The sequence below is a fragment of the Ranitomeya imitator genome, chromosome 1 (genome assembly GCF_032444005.1).
Source record: "Ranitomeya imitator isolate aRanImi1 chromosome 1, aRanImi1.pri, whole genome shotgun sequence".
Lineage (NCBI taxonomy): Eukaryota > Metazoa > Chordata > Amphibia > Anura > Dendrobatidae > Ranitomeya > Ranitomeya imitator.
The window spans coordinates 1,104,971,745-1,104,999,152 of NC_091282.1; the positions used below are offsets into that span (position 1 = coordinate 1,104,971,745).

Sequence of the window (27,408 nt, forward strand, 5' to 3'; positions counted from 1 at the left end):
AAACGACGGGGGGGGGGGGGGGGGTTCAGGTTCCCTTACATTTAGGTTGTTGTGCCAGCGTGGCGGTCGCAGGACACATTGCCGGCTACACAGCTGGGGATCAGCTGACGTTACTGAAACCCAATAACACTGGGTCGTATGTTTTTACTGTGCAGCCTGCACTTCTGAGCCGCAACTGGCGGTGTTGGAGCCCAGGAATAGCAGTTCAGGTGGTAGAAAGATGAATACAGCAGGAGACCTGGATGACACCCAATTACTTAATCAGGCAGAGGAGTGGCAAATTCCTGCGAGATCCAGGCCTGGTTCATTTTCAGGAAAGTAAGCCGGTCAACGTTATCGGAGGATAGTCGCATGCGACGGTCTGTTAGTACACCACCTGCGGCACTAAAGACACGTTCCGATAAGACACTAGCCGCAGGGCAAGCCAGCACCTCCAATGCATACTGGCTTAGCTCTGGCCATGTATCCAGCTTAGAAACCCAAAACTTGAACGGGGAAGAGCCGTCTGGGAGTACAGTAAGAGGGCAAGCCATGTAGTCTGTCACCATCTGATGGAACCGTTGCCTCCTGCTGACTGGAGCCGCCGGTGATGGTGTAGACATTTGGGGCGGGCACACAAAAGTGTGCCAGAGTTGTGCCATACTGGGCTTGCCTTGGGCAGAGGCACTGCTTCTGCTCCCTCTTTGGGCAGAGCCTCCCCCACTGCCTCGACGCACTGAGCTGCTTTGTAAAGCACTAGCAGCACTCCTCTCAGTTGGACAGGAGAAGATGATGGAATTCACCAGTGTGTCGTGGTACTCCCGCAATTTACGCTCCCGGGTCAACGCAGGGATGAGGTTTTGGACGTTGTCCCGGTAGCGAGGATCGAGGAGGGTGAACACCCAATAATCAGGCATGTTGAGAATGTGGTCGATGCGGCGGTCGTTTCTCAGGCACTGCAGCATGAAATCCACCATGTGCTGCAGAGTGCCAACTGGCCCAGAAACGCTGTCCCCTGCTTGAGACATGATCTCTGCCCGCTCGTCATCACCCCACCCTCGCTGTACACACTGACCACTGGACAATTGTGTCGCTCCCTCCTCTGGACGGAGCTCTTCCTCCTCCATTGACTCCTCCTCATCCTCCTCACAAATTGGCCCCTGCGTACCCCTTTGTGAGGAACCACGTGGCGCTGACTCTCCAGAAGCTGATGGAAAAGGTGACTCCTCATCCTCCACCTCTTCCACAACATCATCCCTTAACCCTTGCAAAGTTTGCTGAAGCAGGCAGATAAGGGGGACAGTCATGCTGACTAGTGCATCATCTGCACTTGCCATCCGCGTGGAATAATCAAAAGGACGCAAAACCTGGCACACGTCCTTCATAGTGGCCCACTCTGTGGTTGTGAAGTCTGATCGGCGCTGACTGCGACTTCTTTGCGCCTGATGCAGCTGGTACTCCATTACTGCTTGCTGCTGCTCACACAACCGCTCCAACATATGTAACGTGGAATTCCACCGGGTAGGTAGGTCACATATGATACGGTGTTCCGGAAGGCGGAATCGGCGCTGCAGAGCAGCAATGCGGGATCTGGCCAAGCTGGAACGCCGCAAGTGAGCACACTCTAGGCGGACCTTGTGCAGAAGGGCATCAAGATCCGGATAGTCAATCTGAAAACTCTGCACAACCAAATTGAGTACATGTGCCAGACATGGGATGTGAGTGAGGTTGCCAAGGGCCAAAGCTGCCACCAGATTTCGGCCATTGTCACACACTACCATGCCTGGCTGGAGATTCGCTGGCAGTAACCACACATCGCTCTCCTGCTTGATGGCATTCCAGAGCTCCTGCGCTGTGTGGCTTCGATGCCCCAATGAAACTAGTTTCAAGACGGCCTGCTGACGTTTGGCCACGGCTGTGCTCATGTCGGTCATAGGTAAACGTTCACGGGTCCATGTGGAGGTGGACTGTGACGGATCCTGCAGAGAGGAATCTGAGGAACTGGTGTAAGAGGAGGAGTCGATGCGTACAGACTGGATTCCTGCAATCCTTGGAGTAGGCAGGACACGTCCTGCGCCACTCGCACGATCTGTACCTGGCTCAACAACATTAACCCAATGGGCAGTGAGGGAAACATATCGCCCCTGTCCATGCTGACTGGTCCACGCATCGGTGGTGAGGTGGACCTTGCTACTGACGGCGTTCAGTAGCGCATGTTTTATGTTTGCCTCAACATGCCTGTGCAGGGCAGGGACAGCCTGCCTGCTGAAGTAAAAGCGGCTGGGCACCTTGTACTGTGGGACTGCCAATGCCATCAAGTCACGGAAGCTGTCAGTCTCCACCAGCCTGAACGAGAGCATTTCCAGGGACAACAGTTTGGCAATGCCTGCATTCAGAGCCTGTGCTCGGGGGTGGTTGGCCGAGAATGCCCGCCTTTTCTCCCATGCCTGTACTACCGATGGCTGTAGAGTAGACTGGGAGTGTGAGGATGACTGGGAAGGTGGTGCTGTGGGTGGAATTACACTAGGTCTCTGGACAACAGTGGAGGAAGAGGCAACACGAGATGAAGAGGTGGTAGCTGCCGCTGTTGGTTGGCCTACGTCTTCACTGTGTTTCTGTAACTCCACCGCGTGCCTGGTCCGCACATGTTTCCACATATTTGTGGTATTGAGGTTGCTGACACTTTTACCTCTTTTTACTTTCTGATGACACAGCTTGCATTTGACAAAACAAATGTCATCTGCAACTGTGTCAAAAAAGGACCAGGCACTGCAAGTCTTGGGAGCGCCCTTTTTGGCTTTGGAAAGAGACAGGCTCCTAACGGGTGCCAAAGTGGAGGCTACAGGCTCCGCAGTCTTCCCCCTCCCTCTTTGGCCCGTAAGGGGAAGCTCTTCCTCAGAGCTGCTCCCACCACCTTCCTGTTCCTCACGCCACGATGGGTCAAGGACCTCATCATCTCCACTACCCTCTGCCACCAACTGCTCCTCCTGGGTAGTCTCGGCAGCACAGTACGCATCAGAAAGCGGCACCTGAGTTTCATCATCAGATGCGTACTGCGCTGTGGTCACCGGAGGCACTGGCCCACCTGCCTCTTCAGAGTCAGAGAGAAAAAGCTGTTGGGCATCACTGCACACTGCCTCTTCTTCCATTTCTCCAATGCTGCTTGGCTGGCCCCCTGTTTCCAAGCCAAGAGATTCAGAGAACAGAAGTAGAGACGGCTCCTGTCCTGGGCTCTCTGACTGCCTGGCCAATTTGGCAGGTGGTGAAGAGACAGATGGCTGCTCTCCAGTGCTCTGTGCCTGAGAGGATGTGGCACTAACTGAAGTCGATGCCGAGGCGTTAGCTGCCATCCACCCGACAACGGCTTCAATTTGGTCTTCACGCAGCAGCGGTGCACGGCGCTCTCCAACAAAGCTGCGCATGAAGGACTGTTCCCTGCTGAAACTGAGTGACGACGAGTCACCGGCGCCCGCAGCAGGCACAGAATCACCACGTCCTCTCCCTGCTCCTCTCCCTGCTCCGCGCCCACGTGCCTTACTCCCTGCCCTCTTCATCTTGGTTGACAGATAAAGATAAGCAGAAAAGTACTAAGGCCTTAGCGTGCTTATTCCTGAAATGCTCCTTCTAACAGGTGTAAGAAACACTAATGTTGTAAAGTGTGGACTAAACTTTATTATTTTTCAAATGTGGCCTACACAAGTGTTAAGTTGTGTTTGGTGAACTTTACTTTTTTTTTTGTGCAGATCGGGCTACAGAGCTAGTTTAAATCACACGGAGACCGTGCAGACAGCCGTAAACGGCGCTGCAAGGCCAAAAAACCCTCCTCTAGGTTATCCTATGTAGTGTTTTTCCACTATTTAGCTGGAGACGGGTGGAAAGACACTAATAGGAATTTTTTTTTTTTAATTTTAAACAGGCTGCACTATTTGAAAGAAAGGAAAATTTTTCTCAAGGTATGAGCCAGTAACGAACCCTGAGCTGAATCCAACCGGCTATGGCTGCACACAGACTACAGGGCGAGCTGGGCTCACACGGAGACCGTGCAGACAGCCGTAAACGGCGCTGCAAGGCCCAAAAACCCCCCTCTAGGTTATCTTATGTAGTGTTTTTCCACAATTTAGCTGGAGACAGGAGGAAAAACACTAATAGGAAATTTGAGAAAAAATGTGCAGCAGGCTGCACTATGAGCAAAAAAGGACAACTGTGTGAGGCAGTGTGAACCCCCCCTGAGCTGAATACAACCGGGTATATGGCTGCACACAGACTACAGAGTGAGCTGCACACACACACACACACACAGAGACCTTGCAGAATGCTGTTAAAACAGCGCTGCAAGGCAAGAGCAAGGTGAACAGTGAAGAACACACAGCGTTTTGCTAAATTAGCCTTTGGAAAGGAAAATAAAGCAATTAGCTAGCTCAACTGGCCCTCAGTTAGAACACAGCGTCCTGTCCCTAACTGAAATCACAGCAGAGTGAGCGCAAAATGGCGGCAGCGTTTTTTATAGTGCAGAGTGACATCATTTCAGCAGCCAATCACAGCCTTGCCAGTACTTACATGCCCACCATGCTAAACAGGATGTGCCCACACTTCCAATCATTCCTCATTGGCTGCTGCGTTCTGTTTGAATTCTGGGAACTTCCGATTCCGGTATCCGATACGCGGGAAGTATCGGAATTCGGTATCGGAATTCCGATACCGCAAATATCGGCCGATACCCGATACTTGCGGTATCGGAATGCTCAACACTATAGCACAGCGCACGTAGTATATAGCACAGAGACGTAGTATATAACACAGCCCACGCAGTATATAACACAGCCCATGTAGTATATAGCAATGTGGGCACCATATCACTGTTAAAAAAATAATTAAAATAAAAAATAGTTAAATACTCATCTTCCGGCGGCCCCCGGATGTAGCCCAGGCATTTAGCGATGCCCCTCGCAACGCTCCGATCCCAAGAATGCATTGTGGCAATAACACGTGATGATGTAGCAGTCTCGCGAGACCGCTGCGTCATCATCTCGCGAGACCGCGGGTCGTTGCGGAAATGTTTTCCTGGGACCAGAGCGTCGCGAGGAGAGGGAAAGGCACCGGAAGGTGAGAATATAATGATTTTTTTATTTTTTTTATTTTTAACATTAGATCTTTTTACTATTGATGCTGCATAGGTTTCTATCAGTGTAACAAGACAGCAGCAGTTATAATGTTTGTAGTGACCTGACTGTGAAAACTTGTATACTGCATTCTTATGGTTTATAGGACTCGTCAGATTATAAGACGCACCCCAAATTTTGGTGAGAAAAATAGGAAAAAAACTTTTTTCTAATAAAATTGTGGCGCTTCTTATAATCCATGTGTCTTATTGCTTAGCGGGGACGGCAGCTGCTGTAAAGCAGGGTCGCTGCTGGCGGTGGCAGGTGTTTGTCAATGCTGCGGACCCCAGGCTGAAAGGAAGAGGTGCGATGCTGTGGGTGTTCGGTCGTGCAGGTGCTCCAGGCTTTTAACAAAATGTTGTCCGACATTTTGTGAAAGCCCAGAAGCCCCTGCACTTCCATGATTTACATTGTGGTGGACTCTGGGAAAATGACCTCCGGGGGCGGTGCATGCAGAGATGGAGATCTCCGCGCTAAGATCTCTCCTCCAAGATCTTGGTGCCGCAATCTCCATCTGGCTATTTGCCATCTGCAGCGGCCATTTTTCCAGAGTCCACCGCAATGTAAACCCCCCTCACCACCGACACCAAGCCTGCAGCCCTCCGCATCTCCCTACTCTTGCCTTCACCAGCAGCGACCCTTGGACCTCACTCCACCACAGCTGGGAAGTTATATTCGAATAAGACACAAGCCCCATTTTCCCCAGTGCGTCTTATCATCTGAAAAATACGGCACTTAGCTGATTAAAGTTTTAAGCAATGCAGTTATATCTAGTTTTATTTCCCAGCCATTTCCTTCCTCCCCTATTTAATGTTGAAGCCTCTCTGCTGGAGAAACAGTCTTAACAATAGCTTTACCCTTTAACTTTGTATATCCAGACTAATCTATTGGGGTGGATTTGCCAGGAATATACCACAGGATGATTTTTTTTTATTTTTATGTTTTTTTTACTTAAGCTCTTATCTGCTGCACGTTTCTACGATCTTCTTTTATAGATATCCTTGAACTTGAATACAAAGCGAGCGGTGATACTTTTTCTATTTGTGTATGTTAGTGATGCTTCTGGCACCAATCATTACAGAATTGTAGTGGCGGGGATCTGATTTGGGCTCATGATCCTGTGATGGCCTCATTGTCGAGTGGTTTTGTACTTGTTATTGCTCTGCTGTTCTGTCACAACATGAAGACCTGGGCTCATACACGAGTGAGGAGAAATTGAGACAAATCGATATGCTTGATCCACCGCTGGCAAACTTGTATTTTACTTTGATTTTATCATAAAGGATTTAGCTGAAATGTGACTTGAATTCATATAAAGTTATTTAATAACATGTTGACTACGTTTTGCTGCAGATACATTTTTGGGTGCTTGTCAGACAGGCATCTGTCCTAAAGCCATTATGAACATGCAACATTTTCTTTGCATTCATGTTTATCCCAATAGTGAGCCAGAAAGAACATGTCAGGTTGTTTCCCTGCATTCTCCCTACAGTGGACAGGTGGGAGGCCCCAATACACATACGATAGTCAGCAGGTCTAGTGACTTCTGCCCAATGTGTACGTTAAAGGGGTATTCCTATCTCCAAAATCCTATCCCTACATGTAGTAGGTGTAGTAACATTATTGGCAAATACCTAAAATTAGAAATGTAGTATAGTTCTGATTTGATATATCTCTTACCCAATGTGCAGGGCATTGCAGTACCTTAGGTATCCATGGTTACGACCACAAGAACTAAATGCAACTATATGAACGGTCGCAACCATGGATACATAAGCTACCATAATGTTAGCCCCCCGCCTAAAGCATACAATGAATACGGTGGGGGTCTCATGGCCACATAGACCCTAAGAATCAGCATTTTCTTTTAGTACTGTTCAATTAGTAAGGTCATTGAAAGGTCAGTGTATGTTCTATGACTTTTCAAAAAATGGTTAGAACCGTTTTTTACCAGTTTTATTGTGCCTTTTTTCTGGATCCTCATTGCCGGTTGGTGTTTTTGGCGGTCTTTTTTGAAAGATATTAACCCCTGGTTGCTGAATTTTTCCCAATTCTGACTGCGCAAGAAGAAAGAAGAGCCCATCCTCCTTCCCGTTACTTATTTGCTTTAATTGTCGTGTTGTTTATTTGTGGGGAAAATCACCCATTTATGGGTGGATTGGTTCTTATTGGAAGTTTGGAATTTTGGACATCTGATATGTGGAATTTATTTATTGGACATTTGATGAGTATTTATGTAACCCAAAATAAAATTCACGGCCATTTTTATTCCAACATTAAATTTGTTTGTCTCTTTATTTGTACGAATGGGTTTATGTGGACATGTCCTGCACATGGGGTAAGCAACATAGCAAGTCAGAAGAACTATTCTATATTTCTAATTGAGGGTATTTGCTATTATTATTATTATTACACCTACATAGGCCATGGGCAGAAATGTAGGTAGGTGCAAGGACACTAAGGCTAGGTTCACATTGCGTTAATGGGTGTCCGCTAGCGGACGCCGTTACATGGCGCAATTGTCGCAATTAACGCTATGTAACGGATCCGTTAGCGCACCCATTGACTGCAATGTTCTAACGGATCTCTAGCGCATTGCTAGCGCATGCCATTTTTGGCATGCGGTAGCGATGTCCCGTTGGTTTCGGATGGACCGCGGACGCTGCTTGCAGCGTCCGAGGTCCGTTCCTCGCTAGCGCAGATTGGGTATCTGCGCTAGCGGGATCGCCAAAAGCGATCCCTTTTGGGACATTGCGTTAGCGCAATTCGCTAGCGTATGCGCTAAACGGATTGCCCTAACGCAATGTGAACCTAGCCTTACTATGGTTGCCGAATCATGGCTCTCTATAAATCAGAGGTTATAAATGGTATTTACATGGTAATGTGCTTAAATTCTTAAAAGGCGAGTCCACTTTACAAATATTTTTAATTTTTGACTAAAAATAGCAAAACATACCATTGACTCATATACTTCAATAAGCTATAAGATATCTGAGTAAGTCTTGGGCAGCTTCACTTTCACTTTGTGATTTAAACAAGAGCATTTCCGGTGTCGGCATGTGACCCGTGATGGGGGCTGGCTCACTGTCTTATTTGAAGAGCTTAGCCAGTTCCCTCCTTTGCCTCAGGCAATGAATCGACATGGAGAGGGGCTAGCTTCCTTATTGTAATAACTAAGACATTCATCACTATGACTACGTCTGACATGCACAAGGTCCTAAATACCGCCGGCAAGATTCTATTCAAATGTCAGGGCTGAATATATTCCGTTCTGATGTCACACACATACTACCGTTCACACAGTTTAGTTTCCATAGTTCCATTTTCTGAGGTAAAATGCTGATCACAATAATGATACTTAGCGATTTCACAAGTCTTAGGCCTTTCTTGCGCCTATTCACATTTGTTCATTTATACTTGGTTAATATTTGATGATTGAAGTTTAGTTTGACACTGAGGGGTCTGAGGGTTGTGACTCAGATTTTTGAGGGTTTTTTTCAAGGTGAAACCACTTTAGGAAACTCTCCTTTGTGGAGTTTTAGAAAAGATTTTTTATATACAGTGGGGCAAAAAAGTATTTAGTCAGTCAGCAATAGTGCAAGTTCCACCACTTAAAAAGATGAGAGGCGTCTGTAATTTACATCATAGGTAGACCTCAACTATGGGAGACAAACTGAGAAAAAAATAACAGAAAATCACATTGTCTGTTTTTTTATCATTTTTTTTGCATTTTATGATGGAAAATAAGTATTTGGTCAGAAACAAACAATCAAGATTTCTGGCTCTCACAGACCTTTAACTTCTTCTTTAAGAGTCTCCTCTTTCCTCCACTCATTACCTGTAGTAATGGCACCTGTTTAAACTTGTTATCAGTATAAAAAGACACCTGTGCACACCCTCAAACAGTCTGACTCCAAACTCCACTATGGTGAAGACCAAAGAGCTGTCAAAGGACACCAGAAACAAAATTGTAGCCCTGCACCAGGCTGGGAAGACTGAATCTGCAATAGCCAACCAGCTTGGAGTGAAGAAATCAACAGTGGGAGCAATAATTAGAAAATGGAAGACATACAAGACCACTGATAATCTCCCTCGATCTGGGGCTCCACGCAAAATCCCACCCCGTGGGGTCAGAATGATCACAAGAACGGTGAGCAAAAATCCCAGAACCACGCGGGGGGACCTAGTGAATGAACTGCAGAGAGCTGGGACCAATGTAACAAGGCCTACCATAAGTAACACACTACGCCACCATGGACTCAGATCCTGCAGTGCCAGACGTGTCCCACTGCTTAAGCCAGTACATGTCCGGGCCCATCTGAAGTTTGCTAGAGAGCATTTGGATGATCCAGAGGAGTTTTGGGAGAATTTCCTATGGTCTGATTAAACCAAACTGGAACTGTTTGGTAGAATCACAACTTTTCGTGTTTGGAGGAAAAAGAATACTGAGTTGCATCCATCAAACACCATACCTACTGTAAAGCATGGTGGTGGAAACATCATGCTTTGGGGCTGTTTCTCTGCAAAGGGGCAGGGACGACTGATCCGGGTACATGAAAGAATGAATGGCGCCATGTATCATGAGATTTTGAGTGCAAACCTCCTTCCATCAGCAAGGGCATTGAAGATGAAACGTGGCTGGGTCTTTCAACATGACAGTGATCCAAAGCACACCGCCAGGGCAACGAAGGAGTGGCTTCGTAAGAAGCATTTCAAGGTCCTGGAGTGGCCTAGCCAGTCTCCAGATCTCAACCCTATAGAAAACCTTTGGAGGGAGTTGAAAGTCCGTGTTGCCAAGCGAAAAGCCAAAAACATCACTGCTCTAGAGGAGATCTGCATGGAGGAATGGGCCAACATACCAACAACAGTGTGTGGCAACCTTGTGAAGACTTACAGAAAACGTTTGACCTCTGTCATTGCCAACAAAGGATATATTACAAAGTATTGAGATGAAATTTTGTTTCTGACCAAATACTTATTTTCCACCATAATATGCAAATAAAATGTTAAAAAAACAGACAATGTGATTTTCTGGATTTTTTTTTCTCAGTTTGTCTCCCATAGTTGAGGTCTACCTATGATGTAAATTACAGACGCCTCTCATCTTTTTAAGTGGTGGAACTTGCACTATTGCTGACTGACTAAATACTTTTTTGCCCCACTGTATATCTGAAGCCCTTTTTTATAGCCTTTTTCATTGGCCAGTGCTTAGTTTGGAGGAAATTCCACCAGGGGTTGCTTCAGACACATGACATGCGAAGAGTCTTTCAATAGTTTATAAGCCATTTTTCCGTTTTTGTTTTTTTTTTTTTTAAAAAAAAAAGCTTCAAATGACTCTTTCAGTAGATTTTTGGACAGTAACTGAGGGGATATTTGAAAACTCCTCAAAAACTTGACATTTGTGCTCCAAAAACTTAGCGAAAAGTCTGTGTGCACAATCCTTAATACAGCACTTTGACAACCTAGTGAAGCAGACATTACTGCCAAACCAGGATAATAGTAATTGCTGGGGGAGGAAGGGGGGGTAATTTTTCTTTTTATTTGTAGTAAAATAAAAATCTCCAAACTGGTGCATCTGTATGCCTGATTATGTGTAAATGTTCAGAATTATAGCATAATTTTGTTGCCTGGCAGCTTATTATTATGGGATGTAAAAAATAGCTGTCTGGGCCAAGTGCAGATCTGCTGAGTGCTACTGACAGCTGAAATTATAGCTTATTAGATGCCATCTAAAGTAAAAGTCTAGGTGACCATTATCTGTAATGGAGCACTGTTCTGTGGAGTCTCTCCGACAACTGGCTCTGCTGCTGCACAAAATGCCAACCGTTCAGTGAATGGCTGTAAATGGCGGCTTCTCTTATTACCAGTCTGTTCAACGACCCATATAATGTGATGTTAGCCTGATATCTTTAATTTCTACTTAAAGGAGACATTCAGATAGATTAATCTTCTGATGTGTTGCAGATAGAAATGGGCGAACCAGAACAGTAAAGTTTGGCGTCCGTAACGAACACCTACTGTTGAGGCACGGATACCGAACACGGCCTTTACCTGGAAGTCCATGTTACTTTTCAGCTTCGGCCCCCCGAACACCAGCTGTTTGTTCATGTGCATGACAGCGCGGCAAACACTGCTTCCGATTGGTGGAAAATAATTGACGGTCAGACAGCCGCGGTTCCAACGCTGTCAAATGGCAGCTGTGATCTGAGGTAAATCTGACGTCAGCTGATGGGACTACTGCTCCCATCAGCCGATGCCTTCTGCCACTAATAACAGAGCCGGTGGCGGCTGATGAGAGTATTCATCAGCCGGCGCCTGCACTCTAAATAAAGAATTAAAAAGAAGACTTATAAAGAATTGATAACCAGACTGGCAAAACTGACAGGTGGAGGCTGCAACCCTCAGCTGTCAGCATTAGCAAGTTTGGTCTTCAGTTAATAAATAAATAAAAAAAAAAGACGTGGGGTCACCCCCGTTTTTGACAGCCACCATTGCTAAAGCAGACAGCTGTGGGCTGTTATTCTCAGGCTGGTAAGGGGCCATTGATATTGGCCCCCCCATAGCCACCCAGAAAAGGCTCATCTATTAGATGCGCCAATTCTGGTGCTTTGCCCAGCTCTTCCCACTTGGCCTGTAGCGGAGGCAAGTGGGGTTTATATTTGTGGGGTTGTCACCTTTGCATTGTCTGGTGACATCAAGCCCACGCGTTAGTAATGGAACGGCGTCTATAAGACACCTATCCATTACGAATTCTATAGTTTATATGGTAAATAAAGACACAGCCAGAATAAAGTCCTTTAATTGAAAGAATGACATTGACTCCTATAATTATGGTAAATTAAACCATATCCATGTCATCGGCCATTCCATTGAAGCCCTCGTCACCTGTAATGAAACAAAAATAAAAAACAACCATATCCCTCACCTGCCATTCGTTCTGCCCATGCCGTAATACATGTCTGGGGAATAAACCGTTTTCAACCTGGATGGCGCCAAGATGTGACCATTTTAGGCTGAGAGCCACTGGGAGAATTAGTCGCATGTACTCAGTGAAAGGAGGCGTGGAGAATGGAGGTGGCGTGATAAGTGCTGGCCCACAGGTCACTGCAATGCATGATGGAACTTGTAGTCTTAGAACACAGTAAGACTGCGGACCGGAAGTGATTGATGTGAACATCAGAGCTGCAGCTGGCAGACACCAAGTGATGCTATCTGCATGATAACCGTATACATTACTGCACTAAGAGTATGGATGCATTTACTGGCACATAGTAGCAAGATTAATGCATACAAGTGAAATGGGTAAAGGTAGTGGATCACTTCTTTAACCTTAAGGGCAGACTGGGCAGCTCTGATGCAGACCCTCAGCGCTGCACCCTCTTATCCCCGCACACCTCATATTTATCCAATTGCCAGCCATCACCAGTGGAGAAGAATACTTCTCCCCAGCAATGGATCCTGACTGGAGCTTCCTTTTAGCCACTCGCCCTGACCTGGGCAAGTTAGATCATGGCATGGAGATGGAAAAGTATGGCGGAAAGCATTTCCAGCCAATTACAAATTTAAAGCCAACTGTGTGCTTCTACAGAAGTCAATGCCTGGTCTCTTAGTTGGGATTTCCCCCTTATGTTCCCGTTTCTTTGAATTACCGTAGCTTTAGGGCTGCATTTACACAAGCAGATAATTTCTGAAATGAAAGATGAGATTGTAACTCACGACCATTAAATGATGTCCGACAAGTACACAATGTTCAGGCCGAGAATCGTGAATAAAATAGTGTAGTGGTGTTCAGCGTTCAGATCCCATAAGTGATTGCAGGAACCTTTCCGCTGATACCGTACAAAGAAAATCTACTTGAATTAACGATAAATTGTTTCCCTGCTTTATATGGACAGAACCATTTGCAATAATAGCAGTGAACAATATGACATGAATGTGCTAATTCCAATGCCCTCAACAATTACCTCAGAAATGATCAGCCAGCCACTGAAAGCCGTACCTATAGGATCTGAATTTCCACTCCTCCTTTTTCCAGCCTAATCATTGAATAAGTGAGCAATCTCCAGTCACATTACATAGTTATCTTCAACAATTGATCATTACATTTCAGATCTGCGGATTATCGGCCAGTGTACTGTAAATGCGTCTTTATGTTGGTCACTATGGGGTCTGTCATTGTACAGTAAACCATGTTAGATCACGATCACACACGTCACAATGGGACCTTTTACAGATATATTTGACATATTAGAACATAATCTTTAAAAAAAATAAAGTAATTAATACACTGTTTAAATTGCATATATGTAAAAAACAAACAAACCTAACATTGCATATTACAAAGATCATTCATAAAGGATGGGGAGAGACAACCATGTCTACGTCACTGTGGTGTCTCGGTATTCTACCTCGGACCTATTGTACTCTGCTTCCACCATATTACTATGAGGCCGAGAGCAGGACTAGCTGCCGGACGTATGCCGTCCTCAGTATCCCTGTGAGGAGGATCGCAGCACTAATTGAGTAGTACGATGCTTCCAGGTGTCCGCCGGGAGGAAAAGAGGAAGTTCCCGGCCGGACACCTGGATTTAACCCCTGTAGGAGTGGCCGTAGGACCCCTCCCCTCTAGTGACCACTGGCCGGCTGGGGGTCTTCTAATTAGTGCATCACTAAGGGGGGAACTGGCACTGACATAATTTTAATGCTGCTCTCTCTGTGTGCTCCCCAGTCAGAGGCGGGCACCTTATTCAGTACCGCGCCTGCCAAATTGAGTAGTACAATGTGGAGTGTTTGCATCACGTCAACAAGGACGGGCGAGACATCCATATCCGAAACACTGGGGCATCTCTATTTTTGGCATAAGCAGTTTTTGTACACAACATAAAACTAGCAGTATAACCAACATACAGAGCAAAAACTGACACTACTTAACCTTTTATTTTTAATACCTTTTTTTCAAACTATCCATAGTCGGATAAAAAAAAGCAGGACTTTGCTTATTTTTATGAACTTACGGGGAGGTAGGGGGTAACTACTTGCCTATCTTGCCCAGCGCCAATCTCTACTAATAATTTAGTAGCTTCTTCTGTTCCGCTCTGCTGTCGGCTGGGGCGTCACTGTCAGTCACGCTGATTGAGGTGGGGTGTCACTGCCGATGTCATGCTGATTGAAGTGGGGTGTCACTGCTGATGTCATGCTGATTGAGGTGGGGTGTCACTGCTGATGTCATGCTGATTGAGGTGTGGTGTCACTGCGGATGTCATGCTGATTGAGGTGGGGTGTCACTGCTGATGTCATGTTGATTGAAGTGGGATGTCACTGCTGATGTCATGCTGATTGAGGTAGGGTGTCACTGCTGATGTCATGCTGATTGAGGTGGTGTGTCACTGCCGATGTCATGCTCATTGACAGCTATTCATGATAACCTCATAACATCAGAGCTTCCAATCATAACAAAACCATCCAAGATATGATTGATCTCATCGAATTATAATTTAGTCCACCAGAATTCCGATTAAATACTGGTAATTTTGACAGCAAGAATATCACAGCAGACTACAGTATTCTTAAAAAAAAAAATTGTGATGTCTGAAAGAAAATGGAAAATTCAAGTGAAAACACAATCTTACAAGAAAACAGTCATAAACAAGCTAGTCTTCTTCACAGAGTCATATAAAAGTAAAGATAAGCATGAAACTGGTTGGTCAGAATGATTTCAACTTTTAAAAACTGGCTGCGCAGCTGGAAACAAGTCTCTTGCCGCGATATTCATTATTACCTTTATTGCCCACTATGTCTTTGTGTCGCACTGGCATCTTTATGAAGTGTAAAAAAAAAAAAGAAAAAAAAACTCACTGGAGACTTCAAATACAATTTTGCATCCTAGCTGGAATTTCCCATTTAGTAATTTGTACACTTTACACTTCTATCAGGTCAGCCACCTGTAGCTCTGTGTCCTCTCCTCACCAACTGACTCTCCTTCTGTGCGATCCATGTTCTTTTTGTTTCCACGTTGTTGCTTCCTCCACCTCCTCAGCAATCCTTGTCTTCTTTTTCCTCACTCTTCATTTAATAGCTGACATGGCTCTAGTCCTCCCCTTCTCTTTCATGTTCTATCCTTCTGTCAGGTTAGAATCTCATGTCCTACATACAGTGGGGCAAAAAAGTATTTAGTCAGTCAGCAATAGTGCAAGTTCCACCACTTAAAAAGATGAGAGGCGTCTGTAATTTACATCATAGGTAGACCTCAACTATGGGAGACAAACTGAGGAAAAAAAATCCAGAAAATCACATTTTCTGTTTTTTTTAACAATTTATTTGCATATTATGGTGGAAAATAAGTATTTGGTCAGAAACAAAATTTCATCTCAATACTTTGTAATATATCCTTTGTTGGCAATGACAGAGGTCAAACGTTTTCTGTAAGTCTTCACAAGGTTGCCACACACTGTTGTTGGTATGTTGGCCCATTCCTCCATGCAGATCTCCTCTAGAGCAGTGATGTTTTTGGCTTTTTGCTTGGCAACACGGACTTTCAACTCCCTCCAAAGGTTTTCTATAGGGTTGAGATCTGGAGACTGGCTAGGCCACTCCAGGACCTTGAAATGCTTCTTAGGAAGCCACTCCTTCGTTGCCCTGGCGGTGTGCTTTGGATCATTGTCATGTTGAAAGACCCAGCCACGTTTCATCTTCAATGCCCTTGCTGATGGAAGGAGGTTTGCACTCAAAATCTCACGATACATGGCCCCATTCATTCTGTCATGTACCCGGATCAGTCGTCCTGGCCCCTTTGCAGAGAAACAGCCCCAAAGCATGATGTTTCCACCACCATGCTTTACAGTAGGTATGGTGTTTGATGGATGCAACTCAGTATTCTTTTTCCTCCAAACACGACAAGTTGTGTTTCTACCAAACAGTTCCAGTTTGGTTTCATCAGACCATAGGACATTCTCCCAAAACTCCTCTGGATCATCCAAATGCTCTCTAGCAAACTTCAGACGGGCCCGGACATGTACTGGCTTAAGCAGTGGGACACGTCTGGCACTGCAGGATCTGAGTCCATGGTGGCGTAGTGTGTTACTTATGGTAGGCCTTGTTACATTGGTCCCAGCTCTCTGCAGTTCATTCACTAGGTCCCCCCGCGTGGTTGTGGGATTTTTGCTCACCGTTCTTGTGATCATTCTGACCCCACGGGGTGTGATTTTGCGTGGAGCCCCAGATCGAGGAAGATTATCAGTGGTCTTGTATGTCTTCCATTTTCTAATTATTGCTCCCACTGTTGATTTCTTCACTCCAAGCTGGTTGGCTATTGCAGATTCAGTCTTCCCAGCCTGGTGCAGGGCTACAATTTTGTTTCTGGTGTCCTTTGACAGCTCTTTGGTCTTCACCATAGTGGAGTTTGGAGTCAGACTGTTTGAGGGTGTGCACAGGTGTCTTTTTATACTGATAACAAGTTTAAACAGGTGCCATTACTACAGGTAATGAGTGGAGGAAAGAGGAGACTCTTAAAGAAGAAGTTACAGGTCTGCGAGAGCCAGAAATCTTGATTGTTTGTTTCTGACCAAATACTTATTTTCCACCATAATATGCAAATAAATTGTTAAAAAAACAGACAATGTGATTTTCTGGATTTTTTTTTCTCAGTTTGTCTCCCATAGTTGAGGTCTACCTATGATGTAAATTACAGACGCCTCTCATCTTTTTAAGTGGTGGAACTTGCACTATTGCTGACTGACTAAATACTTTTTTGCCCCACTGTATATCCTTTATTCCTGTTTGAGCAATTTTCCATTTCTGGTACTTCTAATGCTTAATGATGTAATAATTATTTTAAAGTTACACACCCCCTCTCTGTTTCCTTATGCGTCCTATCAACTCCTTATGATAGTATTTCTTTTAGTTTGCACTTTTGTTTTTTTCCCCTTTTTTCCTTTGGTCTTCCAAGGCTCCCTTTGAATTTGACCTCCAAACCCTCAGAGACTTTTTATTTTTATCGTCCTCCTTTTCCTGTCTTCCAGGCCACTTTTTGAATTTGAACCCCCAACTCACCTCTTAGTGGGTGGTACCCTATGCTTTTTGGCCCCCATTTTTGTCTATAAACACCTACATGTACTAGTGTGTAACCTGTTATTTTTTCTTACACTTGATAACGATGCCAGTATACGGCATTGAGACGTGTAGTGGACAATAAAGAACCATCTAATGAATATTGCTGCAAGAGATGTCTTTCCAGCAGCGCAGACAATTTTTAATTGTTTTTTTTTTCTGTTTTGGTATTTTCCATCTGGTGTATCTTTCCCCAGACACCAGGGCAGCGGCAGCCGGCTATCTAAGCCTTTTTAGTGTTTTGTGTCTTTACTCAACCACCCAAAGTTAGCAAACCTATTGTTTTTACTGTCTCCCATATTAATGTTTTACCCTATTGTGCGCTTCTCCCTTCAGTCACTGTTTATTCATCTTGTTCTGCCAAACAGACAAACTCTTTCTCATCTATCTACTGGGTAGGTATTAGCTTGCTGATCCATGGGTGTCCCACCAATGGGACCTGCACCGATTGGCGGACTGTGGAATCTTCATCTCCAAAGGGGAAATTTCATCTACATTATAAGATGACACAACAGGTCAGATGTCCAATCCCTGCTTTATTCATTCTCTATGGGACTGCCGGAAAAAAGCTGGGCGCAGCCCCATAGGGAACCAATGGAGCGCACTGCCTTCCATTTTAATGGGGAGTAAAGTTCCCCATTCTGCTGAACAATTCGGGTCCCAGCATTCAGACCCACAGTAATCACCAATCAATGAGTTATCACATCTCCTGTGCATAGGTGATAACTTGTTTTCACCGGACCACCATTTTAATTTATGTGGGACAGCAGCATTCGTTTCTCTTTGGACCTCTTTTACCCCTATGTCTGTGGTGCAAAAAAGTGTAACACTTTCCACAAGGTTTTCCCAAAGAAAAAACAAGGACAGAAACATAATGATTAAATACCCTGCAGTAAATAAATAGCATAGTGCATGAAAATATACGGTGTTTAGTTAACATGTTTTCTGATTTAAAAAAAAAAAAGCGAAAGCCATCCCGCCTCTTCACGGCGACCATAATTGGGACAGGCCTTACTGTAATATTAACCCGTTTCTGACATCCAACGTACTATCCTGTCCACGTGGGCTGGGCCCGTATGACATGGATGGGATAGTATGTCGAAGCCGATCGGCCGCGCACAAAATTGCAGCGATCCGGTGGCATAGAGAAGCATTGCGCAGGGAGGGGGCTGCGTGCTTCCCTCAGAACAATGTGTGATCGCGTTGTTCTGAGGTTCTCCCTGCGTGCAGACCCCCGGATCCAAGTTGGCCGCCAAGTTGGATCCTGGGATCTCTCTCTCTCTCTCTCTCGTGAACAACGTAAATACCGTCGAACAAAAAGTGGAGTAACACACGATTAATAAGAGAGATATAAATAAACATGATACCGCTGAAAATGTCACCTTGTCCCACAAAAATCGAGCCCCCATACAGCGTCATCAGCGAAAAAGAAAAAGTTATAGCCCTCAGAATAAAGCGATGCAAAAATAATTTTTTATATAAAATAGTTTTTATTGTATCAAAGCGCCAAAACATAAAAAATATAAATGAGGTATCGCTGTAATTGTACTAACCCAAAGAATAAAACTGATTTATCAATTTTACCACCTTGCGTAATGGTAATGTAATGGTATAAACGCCCCCCCCAAAAGAAATTCATGAATTCCTTTTTTTGTTCATTCTGCCTTTTAAAAATCGTATTAAAAAGCGATCAAAAAATGTCATGTGCCCGAAAATGGTAACAATAAAAACATCAACTCGTTCCGCAAAAAACAAGACCTCTCATGACTCTGTGGACCAAAATATAGAAAAATCATAGCTCTCAAAAAACTATTTTTTTTGCAATAAACAGTGTCTTTTAGCCTTTATCACCCCCTTAATTAGGGAAAAATAATAAAATAAAAAAAGTATTTATTTCCATTTTCCCATTAGGGTTGGGGCTAAAGTTATGGTTAGGGTTGGGCAGGGCCGGACTGGCAATTCTGGCAAATGCCAGAAGGGCCTGTCTGGCCATAGGCTGCCTTGTCTACTATGTTGTTAGCAGAATGGGTGTTCTCAAGACACCCATGCTGTTAAGAGTTGTGATGAAGCACAAATACGTGACTCTGTCAATTACCACAGCAGGCCTCTGGCATCATTAGTCTATGTGCACACGTAGATTCGGGTCTCTGCGGGTTATCCCGCAACGGATTTGATAAATCTTCAGGGCAAAACCGCTGCGGTTATCCCTGCAGATTTATCACGGTTTGTCTTGCGGTTTCCGCTGCGGGTTACTCCTGCACTGGTTTTACTATTATGTTAAAAAAAAAAATGGTTATACTCACTCTCTGATGTCCCGATCTCATCGGTGCTGCAGGCGGCAGTCCGGTTCCTGTGCGAGAAGGACCTTCGTGACGTCACGGTCATGTGACTGCGACGTCACCGCAGGTCCTGCTCGCATAGCAAACGTGAGACCGTACGGCCGATTGCAGCGCTGAGAGATGAGTATATCATTATTTTTTATTTTAATTCTTTTTTTTTTTTACCACAAATATGGTTCCCTGGGCCTGGAGGAGTCTCCTCTCCTCCACCCCGGGTAGCAACCGCACATTATCCACTTACTTCCCGCATGGTGGGCATAGCCCCATGTGGGAAGTAAGCGGATCAATGCATTTCTATGTGTGCGGAATCGCTGCGATTCTGCACAAAGAAGTGACATGCTGCGGATTGTAAACCGCTGCGTTTCTGCACGGTTTTTCCCGCAGCATGTGCACATCGGTTTGCGGTTTCCCATTGGTTTACATGTTTACTGTAAACGCAATGGAAACTGCTGCGGACCCGCAGCATCAAAATCGCTGCGGTTCCGCAGTAAAAACCGCAACGTGTGCACATAGCCTTAGAAATATTGGTCTTGTAGTAAATCTTGCTTTCCTCTATCCATGGTAATATTAATAATATATCCCATCTAGTGCTTGGGGACAGTGACAGCATGGGCCTGTGTGATTGTTTATGTGTCAAATGCCAAGGCTGATTTTCAGTCCCAGTCCGTACCTGGGGTTGGGGCTAAAGTTAAGGTTAGGGTTGGGGCTAAAGTTAGGGTTAGGATTGGGGCTAGGGTTAAGGCTAAAGTTAGGGTTGGGGCTAAAGTTAGGATCCTCTCCTCCAGACCCTGGGAACCATACGGGACCGCTCCCTGGACACGCCATATAACATGATCCCCGAAAAGTTGGGGGTCGTCTTATACCCCAAAAGATATGGTATATAGAATATCATTTAAGTGACAGTTCCTATCGGGGCAAGTGATATGTGCAGAATGGCATTATTGATTACCACATTACATTGCTTAAAGAGCCATAATGTTGAGTCCTGATAACTAAATCATAACTATATCATCTGAGTCTAAATCTTGATACCGCCTTTGCTCTTGGCTGCAAAATCTTTCCCTGAGGGCCTCTGCCAGACCTTGCCACCATCTGTTCGTCCTTGCAGGTGTACCATCCATCTTTACTGCTGAGGCTGAGCTCTGTGTGATGGATATGACATCATTACATTTTCCCAGCACACGTACACTGACTATTTTACACACAAAATATATAGGACTGGGGAGACTTTGGTGACATTGGCTGGAGTCTGATTGACACTAATGCTGTGGTCGGCTGAGGCTGACCATAGCACTGTACCTACAGCAATTATGAGGCCCCCATATTCCTTGGTTCTTTTGTCATGTTTTCTTGGATTGGTGCAGACATTCTGAATAAAATGTAGTTTCACTTATTACAGTGCTCTATTAGCATTTCTTCTTGCCAGTGATTAGAGGGGCTTGAATCTACTGATCATTTTTTTATTTTTTTTTTAAAGCTCTGGACCTTCTGGCACTAGGAAAGCCCACGCGTCTCCCTGGGGGGTGAAGGTCCGGGGGTATGTGCCTACCTTACAGAAACATACATTACTGGATTCTAAGAGAAAAGCTAACTTCCCAAGTGGGATGATATGCTCGATACCCATTGGACTCCTAGTGGTTGTAAAGTGGCAGCTGGACAGGAGGTGCGAGATGGTTAGCCTTGGTGATACGAAGCCTGTAAAAGCATCCTCAAGCACTGTTAGTGCTGAGCGTTTTTTTAATGAGCCTAGATTTGGGGTCTGGATTTCAGGAACAGCTGGAAGAGCTGGTTGGGTTTGGCCGTTCCCATCTCTCCACTTCCAGGGCTTGGGTTGCTTATTTAAGGCATTTGAGCATCCTCAGTTGGTTCTATGAGTGAGCGGTAAAAGACCTCTTGGTGCTTTTCTCCTTGACAGGAGTTGAGAAAGAGCTGGACACTTAAACTGTTTTTTTTGTTTTTCCTTATCCTGATTTCTTTTCTGGAGAAAGACGGTTTGCTTTCCTTTTGTGTTGGAGGTTTATGGAATGTTATAAATCTACCTGTTTTCACCACGCAAATTTGTGCCTGTGCCTACCTCAAGCGCTGCCAGGGAGTGTGAACCCCTAGAACGTATAGACCTTTTAGTCTTGTAGTCTTATATTTTGTTTTTTTGTTCTGTAGACAGGGACTAGTCCCCACCCTCACTACAAAACAAATGAGCCAGAGTAGAAATGCTGCGGAGTCTCGTTTTCGGTTTTCTAGCTTTTATAGGTTCCTAAACATTACTGCTCCAATCTGTAAAATTATGAAATGTTTAACTTGTCAAATGTTAGTTCATCTGACCATCAACTGCACCATTACTAACAACAGAAATTGTTTTACTGTTCTCGAAGTACACACACAAATATGTAACGTCACTTTTCTATTGTCCCCAAAGGTATCAGATTGTTGTAGAAATAATCCAGGCCACCACTATAGGAAGTTTCCCACAGTTGAAAAGACAAAAAGGTAAGAGTTCCTATATTTTGGATGTATTTTATTCAGCAGACAAATGGTGACCTCAGTGCTCCTGTGTACAAAGGTCTAATTAATGGCTGAGAGACGTGTGTGTATCAGTGATGTGAGCTCATTACTGACAGCTCTTCTTCCATGTCTACAAAACCATCTCCATCGTACACCACCGATGTAAAGTTTAGAATAGGGAGAAGCAGAGTGTAGTGAAGTATTTCTGTCATTGGTTGGAAGGGATTGATCCTGCTGTGCTTCTCCTTGCGGATTGTGGTCTCCTCAGAATGTCTGCTTGTTAGGAATTCGTATACAGTTACAGGGGTCTTCACAACGGGCATGGTGGGTGTCCTACAGCTAGAATCCTTGTACTGTGCGTTTACTCTGTGAAGGCAGAGGTGAGATGTAACACCTGTGGAAAGGTTTTCATTGCAGGTATATTCAGTGGGATTGAAGAAATCTAGATGTGGGGAACAGCGTGCACAATGGGGTGACACCCTATGTAGGGAGAGTGGGTAAGTGCTGGTTGTGCTTCCCTCGTGTAGTTGTGGTAGGCACAACTCCTATGTAGGGAGAGTGGGTAAGTGCAGGTTGTGCTTCCCTGGTGTAGTTGTGGTAGGCACAACTCCTATGTAGGGAGAGTGGGTAAGTGCTGGTTGTGCTTCCCTGGTGTAGTTGTGGTAGGCACAACTCCTATGTAGGGAGAGTGGGTAAGTGCTGGTTGTGCTTCCCTGGTGTAGTTGTGGTAGGCACAACTCCTATGTAGGGAGAGTGGGTAAGTGCTGGTTGTGCTTCCCTGGGGTAGTTGTGGTAGGCACAACTCCGATGTAGGGAGAGTGGGTAAGTGCTGGTTGTGCTTCCCTGGTGTAGTTGTGGTAGGCACAACTCAGATGTAGGGAGAGTGGGTAAGTGCTGGTTGTGCATTACAGAATGCTGTAGATAAGCCCCTGATGCTGGTGGGCTTAGCTCATCGTCGATTTTGGGGGTGACAGGTTCCCTTTTAAGAAACCTTTTTTTAATTTTTATTTTATAAGTTTGCCCAGCATGACAAGTTATGAAACTTTGCAAATCTCTGTCTTCATTCCTGTAAAAAAAATGGCTTCCAAATCTCTGCTTTTCTTTATATTCTTCCTGTATGCCAATTGCTGGCTAGCTTGCCTATTATATGATATCTTGATAATATTTTTGATAATTAAAATTATCGTCTTTTTTAGTATACCTTTTTGAGGTTGTTGACCTCTTCGTTTGGATAGGACATTTTTATGGTGGAGTCCTCTCTGCAATCTTTGATAGTAATGGTCTTGAAATCCTATTTTTTGACAGTGACTTATGTAACTGCAGACTTGTGAAGCCTTGCATTGTGCACTGCGCACGGTGAGGATGCTGCGGTCAGGTGCTCGCTGCTCCCGGTGCCGGAAGTGTTTGAGTTGCATACATAAGTTTACATGCTAACTAGATGGATGCGTCCTCGCTCAATGCAAATGTATTATGCTAGGCTGGAAACCTGGGTGGTCGGAATGTGGCACGAAGCATGCAAATCGCATACTTGCGGTCACATGATTTCCTGCTGCCAACGCTGTAGAATCCTCACAGTGTGCAGCATGCGATGTGAGGTTTCACAAGGCTGCAGTCTCAGTGACTGCAGACTTGTAGCCCAAGGCCGGACACCACCTGTAAATGTGAAGGTATATGCTTATATATGTTTGCATAAGTGGCTTGTATGATGCGTAGTGCATGAAGGTGTCCATGGGTGCAAAGTGATGGGTGACCTATAATGTGCCAGTGTTTATTTCATAAGATGCGGTATGGTAGTGTAATAAGATTTATGTATTTTATTATTCAGGCTTTATTTGTGCTTTTTAAAAAGGTACAGTAAATATTGTCCTAGCAGTGAAATGGTTACGCATCTCTGTCGACCACTTTGGTTGTTTTCTTGAAAAAAACCCATTTTGTATAAAAAACTGGTAATGAAATCTCAATCTATCCAGCAGAACTCTGCTCTAATCCTTTTGTGTAACAGCAGAGCTTCCCAGTTCCCTTGTTTGTACAGTTATAATACCATGTGCCTTCAGTGTTCTCTCTGTAATTGATGTCTTCTCTTTATATTGGCCTCGTAATACAATAGCGGGCTCTGGATGAATGTGGTTAGTAGAAGACTACAAATGACGCCATTATGCTGTACAGTTGTTCTGCAGGCACAGATAAAGCTGGTGGTGCCCAGCTCCCCTGATATCGCGGATCATCCGAATCTTATGAATGTTTCATGAACGTCCCGAATCAGTAAGGACTAATGGCTCACAGCTGCTTTCATGTGCGCCTCTAGCCCAACGTGTAGCACAATGATGCCTGCTGGTTCTCGGCGTATGTGCCATTTCCCATGATGAAACATGACGACATCAGGAGTGAGCTATGCTTCCAGCCGACGTCTCTTATCCTACTGGCTATTTCCAGTGGTGATGTGTGTTGTCTCAGTGTTACCAGAGGTCGCGCCACCTATACCTTATAGAGAGGGCACTGTCGTGTAGCCATTTCTGGTGGCCTATGATGGTACACACACTCTCTAACAGTTCTGAAGTGATACGGGACACATCATTCTGGTGAAAAGACATTATTATTGGGCAGTAGAAGTCATGCAATGTTTAGGTAGGTCATACATGTCCTGTCAAATTAACATTCCCATGAACCCGGGACCCTAGGTATCTCACCAGTAGCATATTGCCACACCCAATGTAGTATATCCTGGTGCCTTCTTTTTCCAAGGTAGGCAACACACGCACAGACGACTGACCATGGTTCATCAGACCAGGTCACCTTCTGGAATTTTATGCTTAGATGCACATTAAAAACTTTTAGATGTGTATAGGGGTAGAATGGGTGGCTATGCACCATGACTGCTCGGTCCCTTATGGGTTCCTTCCTGAATGGTCAAGGTTGAGGTGTGTGGCCATCAGGTTTTGCACCCCTTCCTCTGTAACCTCCTGACTCTTTGCCTTTTGGAGAACTGAAATAGACTATACTTTGGAGCAGACCAAGTCCATGCAGGGAGCACACAGGCTCTCCCAGAACTCCCGATAGGGGAGGCCACTGATCCCCGTATCTCCCTTGTGGCCTTCTTGTCTAGATGAACAGGGAAAGGTCTATTGGTGACCCTGATTTCTCTCAGTGGACTGCGATTTTTTATTTTTTTTTTCTGAGTGGCATGCTGCATGATTTTTGTGCTTCAGATTGAGGAGCTTGATCTTGGGTTCTTAAAATGGTTGGCTATGCAGCAAACACTGACACTGTTCAATCATAACCACTATTCAAGAGGTGTTTCCATCCCCGACATCTATGGCACATCTGGAGACCCTGTTCTGTGCCTTTCTGAATAGAGGTGGCCACACATTTGCAGTTCTAACCATTCACTTCTGTGTAAGGATCTGAAGAAAGCCGAGCAAGTGTGTGTAGATATGTGAAAACTTAATTTGGTTACTTTGATTAAATATAATGATATTTTAATCATGAACAAGTATTTTACAGCATATTTTTCAGTTTCATAGGATAGTGGGGTCCCTGGTTTATTGTTTGGTGTTTCGTGTGCAGTACACCGATTATGCCCAAACAGCAAGCAGAATTGGAGCGAAGTCTAGCAATTCACTGTAGCCCTAGGTAAAGCATCCACCGCATCTTTTAATTATGTCTTTTTATGGCTAGTCTCTTGACTGAGGATAAATAGTCACATTGTGAATTCATGGTGCAGCTGCTGCAGGCAGGACACGGCGCTGGAAAAAGGTTCAGCTCAGAAATGAAAAACTCATTAGGACTTTGAGATTTGGAACCTTCCATCTAGGACACCAGCCACGTTACTGAAATCAGGAGGTGATGCTTTTACTTCTGCAATTAATGGATGACTTCTGTATAAGACACAAAACAATTTTATTCTAGCTGCCGCTCCGTCCACAGCTGCGCCCACACAGAGGACTTCTATTAAAGTCATTGTCCTTGTAAAACACTGGTTGCAGAACATTAGATATTTTTCAATGCAGAACATTTTTGTGTTGTTTCTGAAGCCTTGTGCTGCTCCTCGGTTGTTCCTCCTGCATGTTAGAATTTGCTTTCTCTATTGAGTGTGTCCCCATGGAGTCTGGCATGGTGCGCACTGATGGGACGGTGTCAGGCGGGCAACCTTTTGACAAGGGAAATGACAGCTACCATTTCTATATCTCAGTGGTGATATTAAAGGCAATAAAAAGCAGAATCTTGGCAAGAGATTCTCCAGAATAGTTATTTTAGCGGAGCATTTTGTAAGTGACATAGCCCTAATAATAATTGTACCTTTAGTGCCAAAATCCATTGCTCCGTTTTACATTGTGCAACCCTGGGTGTGACTGAGCGGTTAGTTTGAGCAGTCATTTTCTGCTGACACTCCACTTTAAGGCTAAGTGCACATGCAGCGCCCCAGAGACCTGGTCGTTGCAGTAATGTCGCTATGCCGCTAAGGGGAGTCATGCTACGTCTGATGGCACTAAAAGAGTTCATCTGACCAGGTATCACCAGCACACATTATACTTCACACTCCGGCCACTAGGGGGAGCAAAGGATTTTATTTATTAGGCCACTCTTCACACTGGTAAAACTAGAGGTTGGATAGGAAGTTAGTCAGAAGCTGACTGGGTTTTGTTCAGGCAACATCCCGTGGCAGGGGGTGTTGCGGGGGAAGATTCAGGAGGGTCCCTGTCAGGCGTGGGAACCTGGCAGGCACCCAGCTACAAGGATAGAACGTTACGGAGCCGCGCCTGCGCTATCTGCGGCGGCATCCAAAGAAAGGACACGAAGCGAAGGATATTGTGGACAGTGAGAAACGAGATCAAAGCACAAAGGAGAGCCAGTAGGAGTCGTGCCCGGAGAACGGCAACATCCTACTGAGGCGCGTAGCCGGTGCCCGGAACACCGAGGAAGTAACTGACTTTATGCCTTACTTCAAATACCGCAGGGCAGTTAATTATAGGTTGGCTGTCTACCTTACATCACCTAAGCAGACATAGGGGGCAACGCGTGGAGAGGGGCATCTCTAGGGTCCCGGAAGAGCTCCGAGCCTTCCCGTCAAACGGGTGCGTCCTAGCCATAACATACCTGGGGGACGGAGAACTAGAAAGAACTGGAACGAATTAGAAAGAACGAGAATAGAAGTTGAGGACTATCCCGAATGCTCAGCAGGGAAGCACTACAACACACAGGCGCTAGTGGTAGGCAACGATTTCCACCTGCAAAGGGAACTCTGGATGTGCCTTCAGTCCGGCCGGTCTCAGACAGCCCTGTTAACCATGCTCTGGATTGCGGATCCTGAAGCCTTCAGTAAAGAG

The 27,408-nt window shown here is 45.0% G+C and overlaps 1 protein-coding gene across 1 annotated transcript in view; it reads left to right on the plus strand.

The window, feature by feature from the left end:
• The window catches only part of SNX25 (sorting nexin 25), a 416,995-nt gene that overhangs the window by 204,730 nt on the left and 184,857 nt on the right, over positions 1 to 27,408 (plus strand). Inside the window, exon 6 of the mRNA XM_069744322.1 lies at positions 21,999 to 22,069. Coding sequence (XP_069600423.1) covers positions 21,999 to 22,069 — 71 coding nt within the window. The remainder of the gene's footprint in view (positions 1 to 21,998; positions 22,070 to 27,408) is intronic.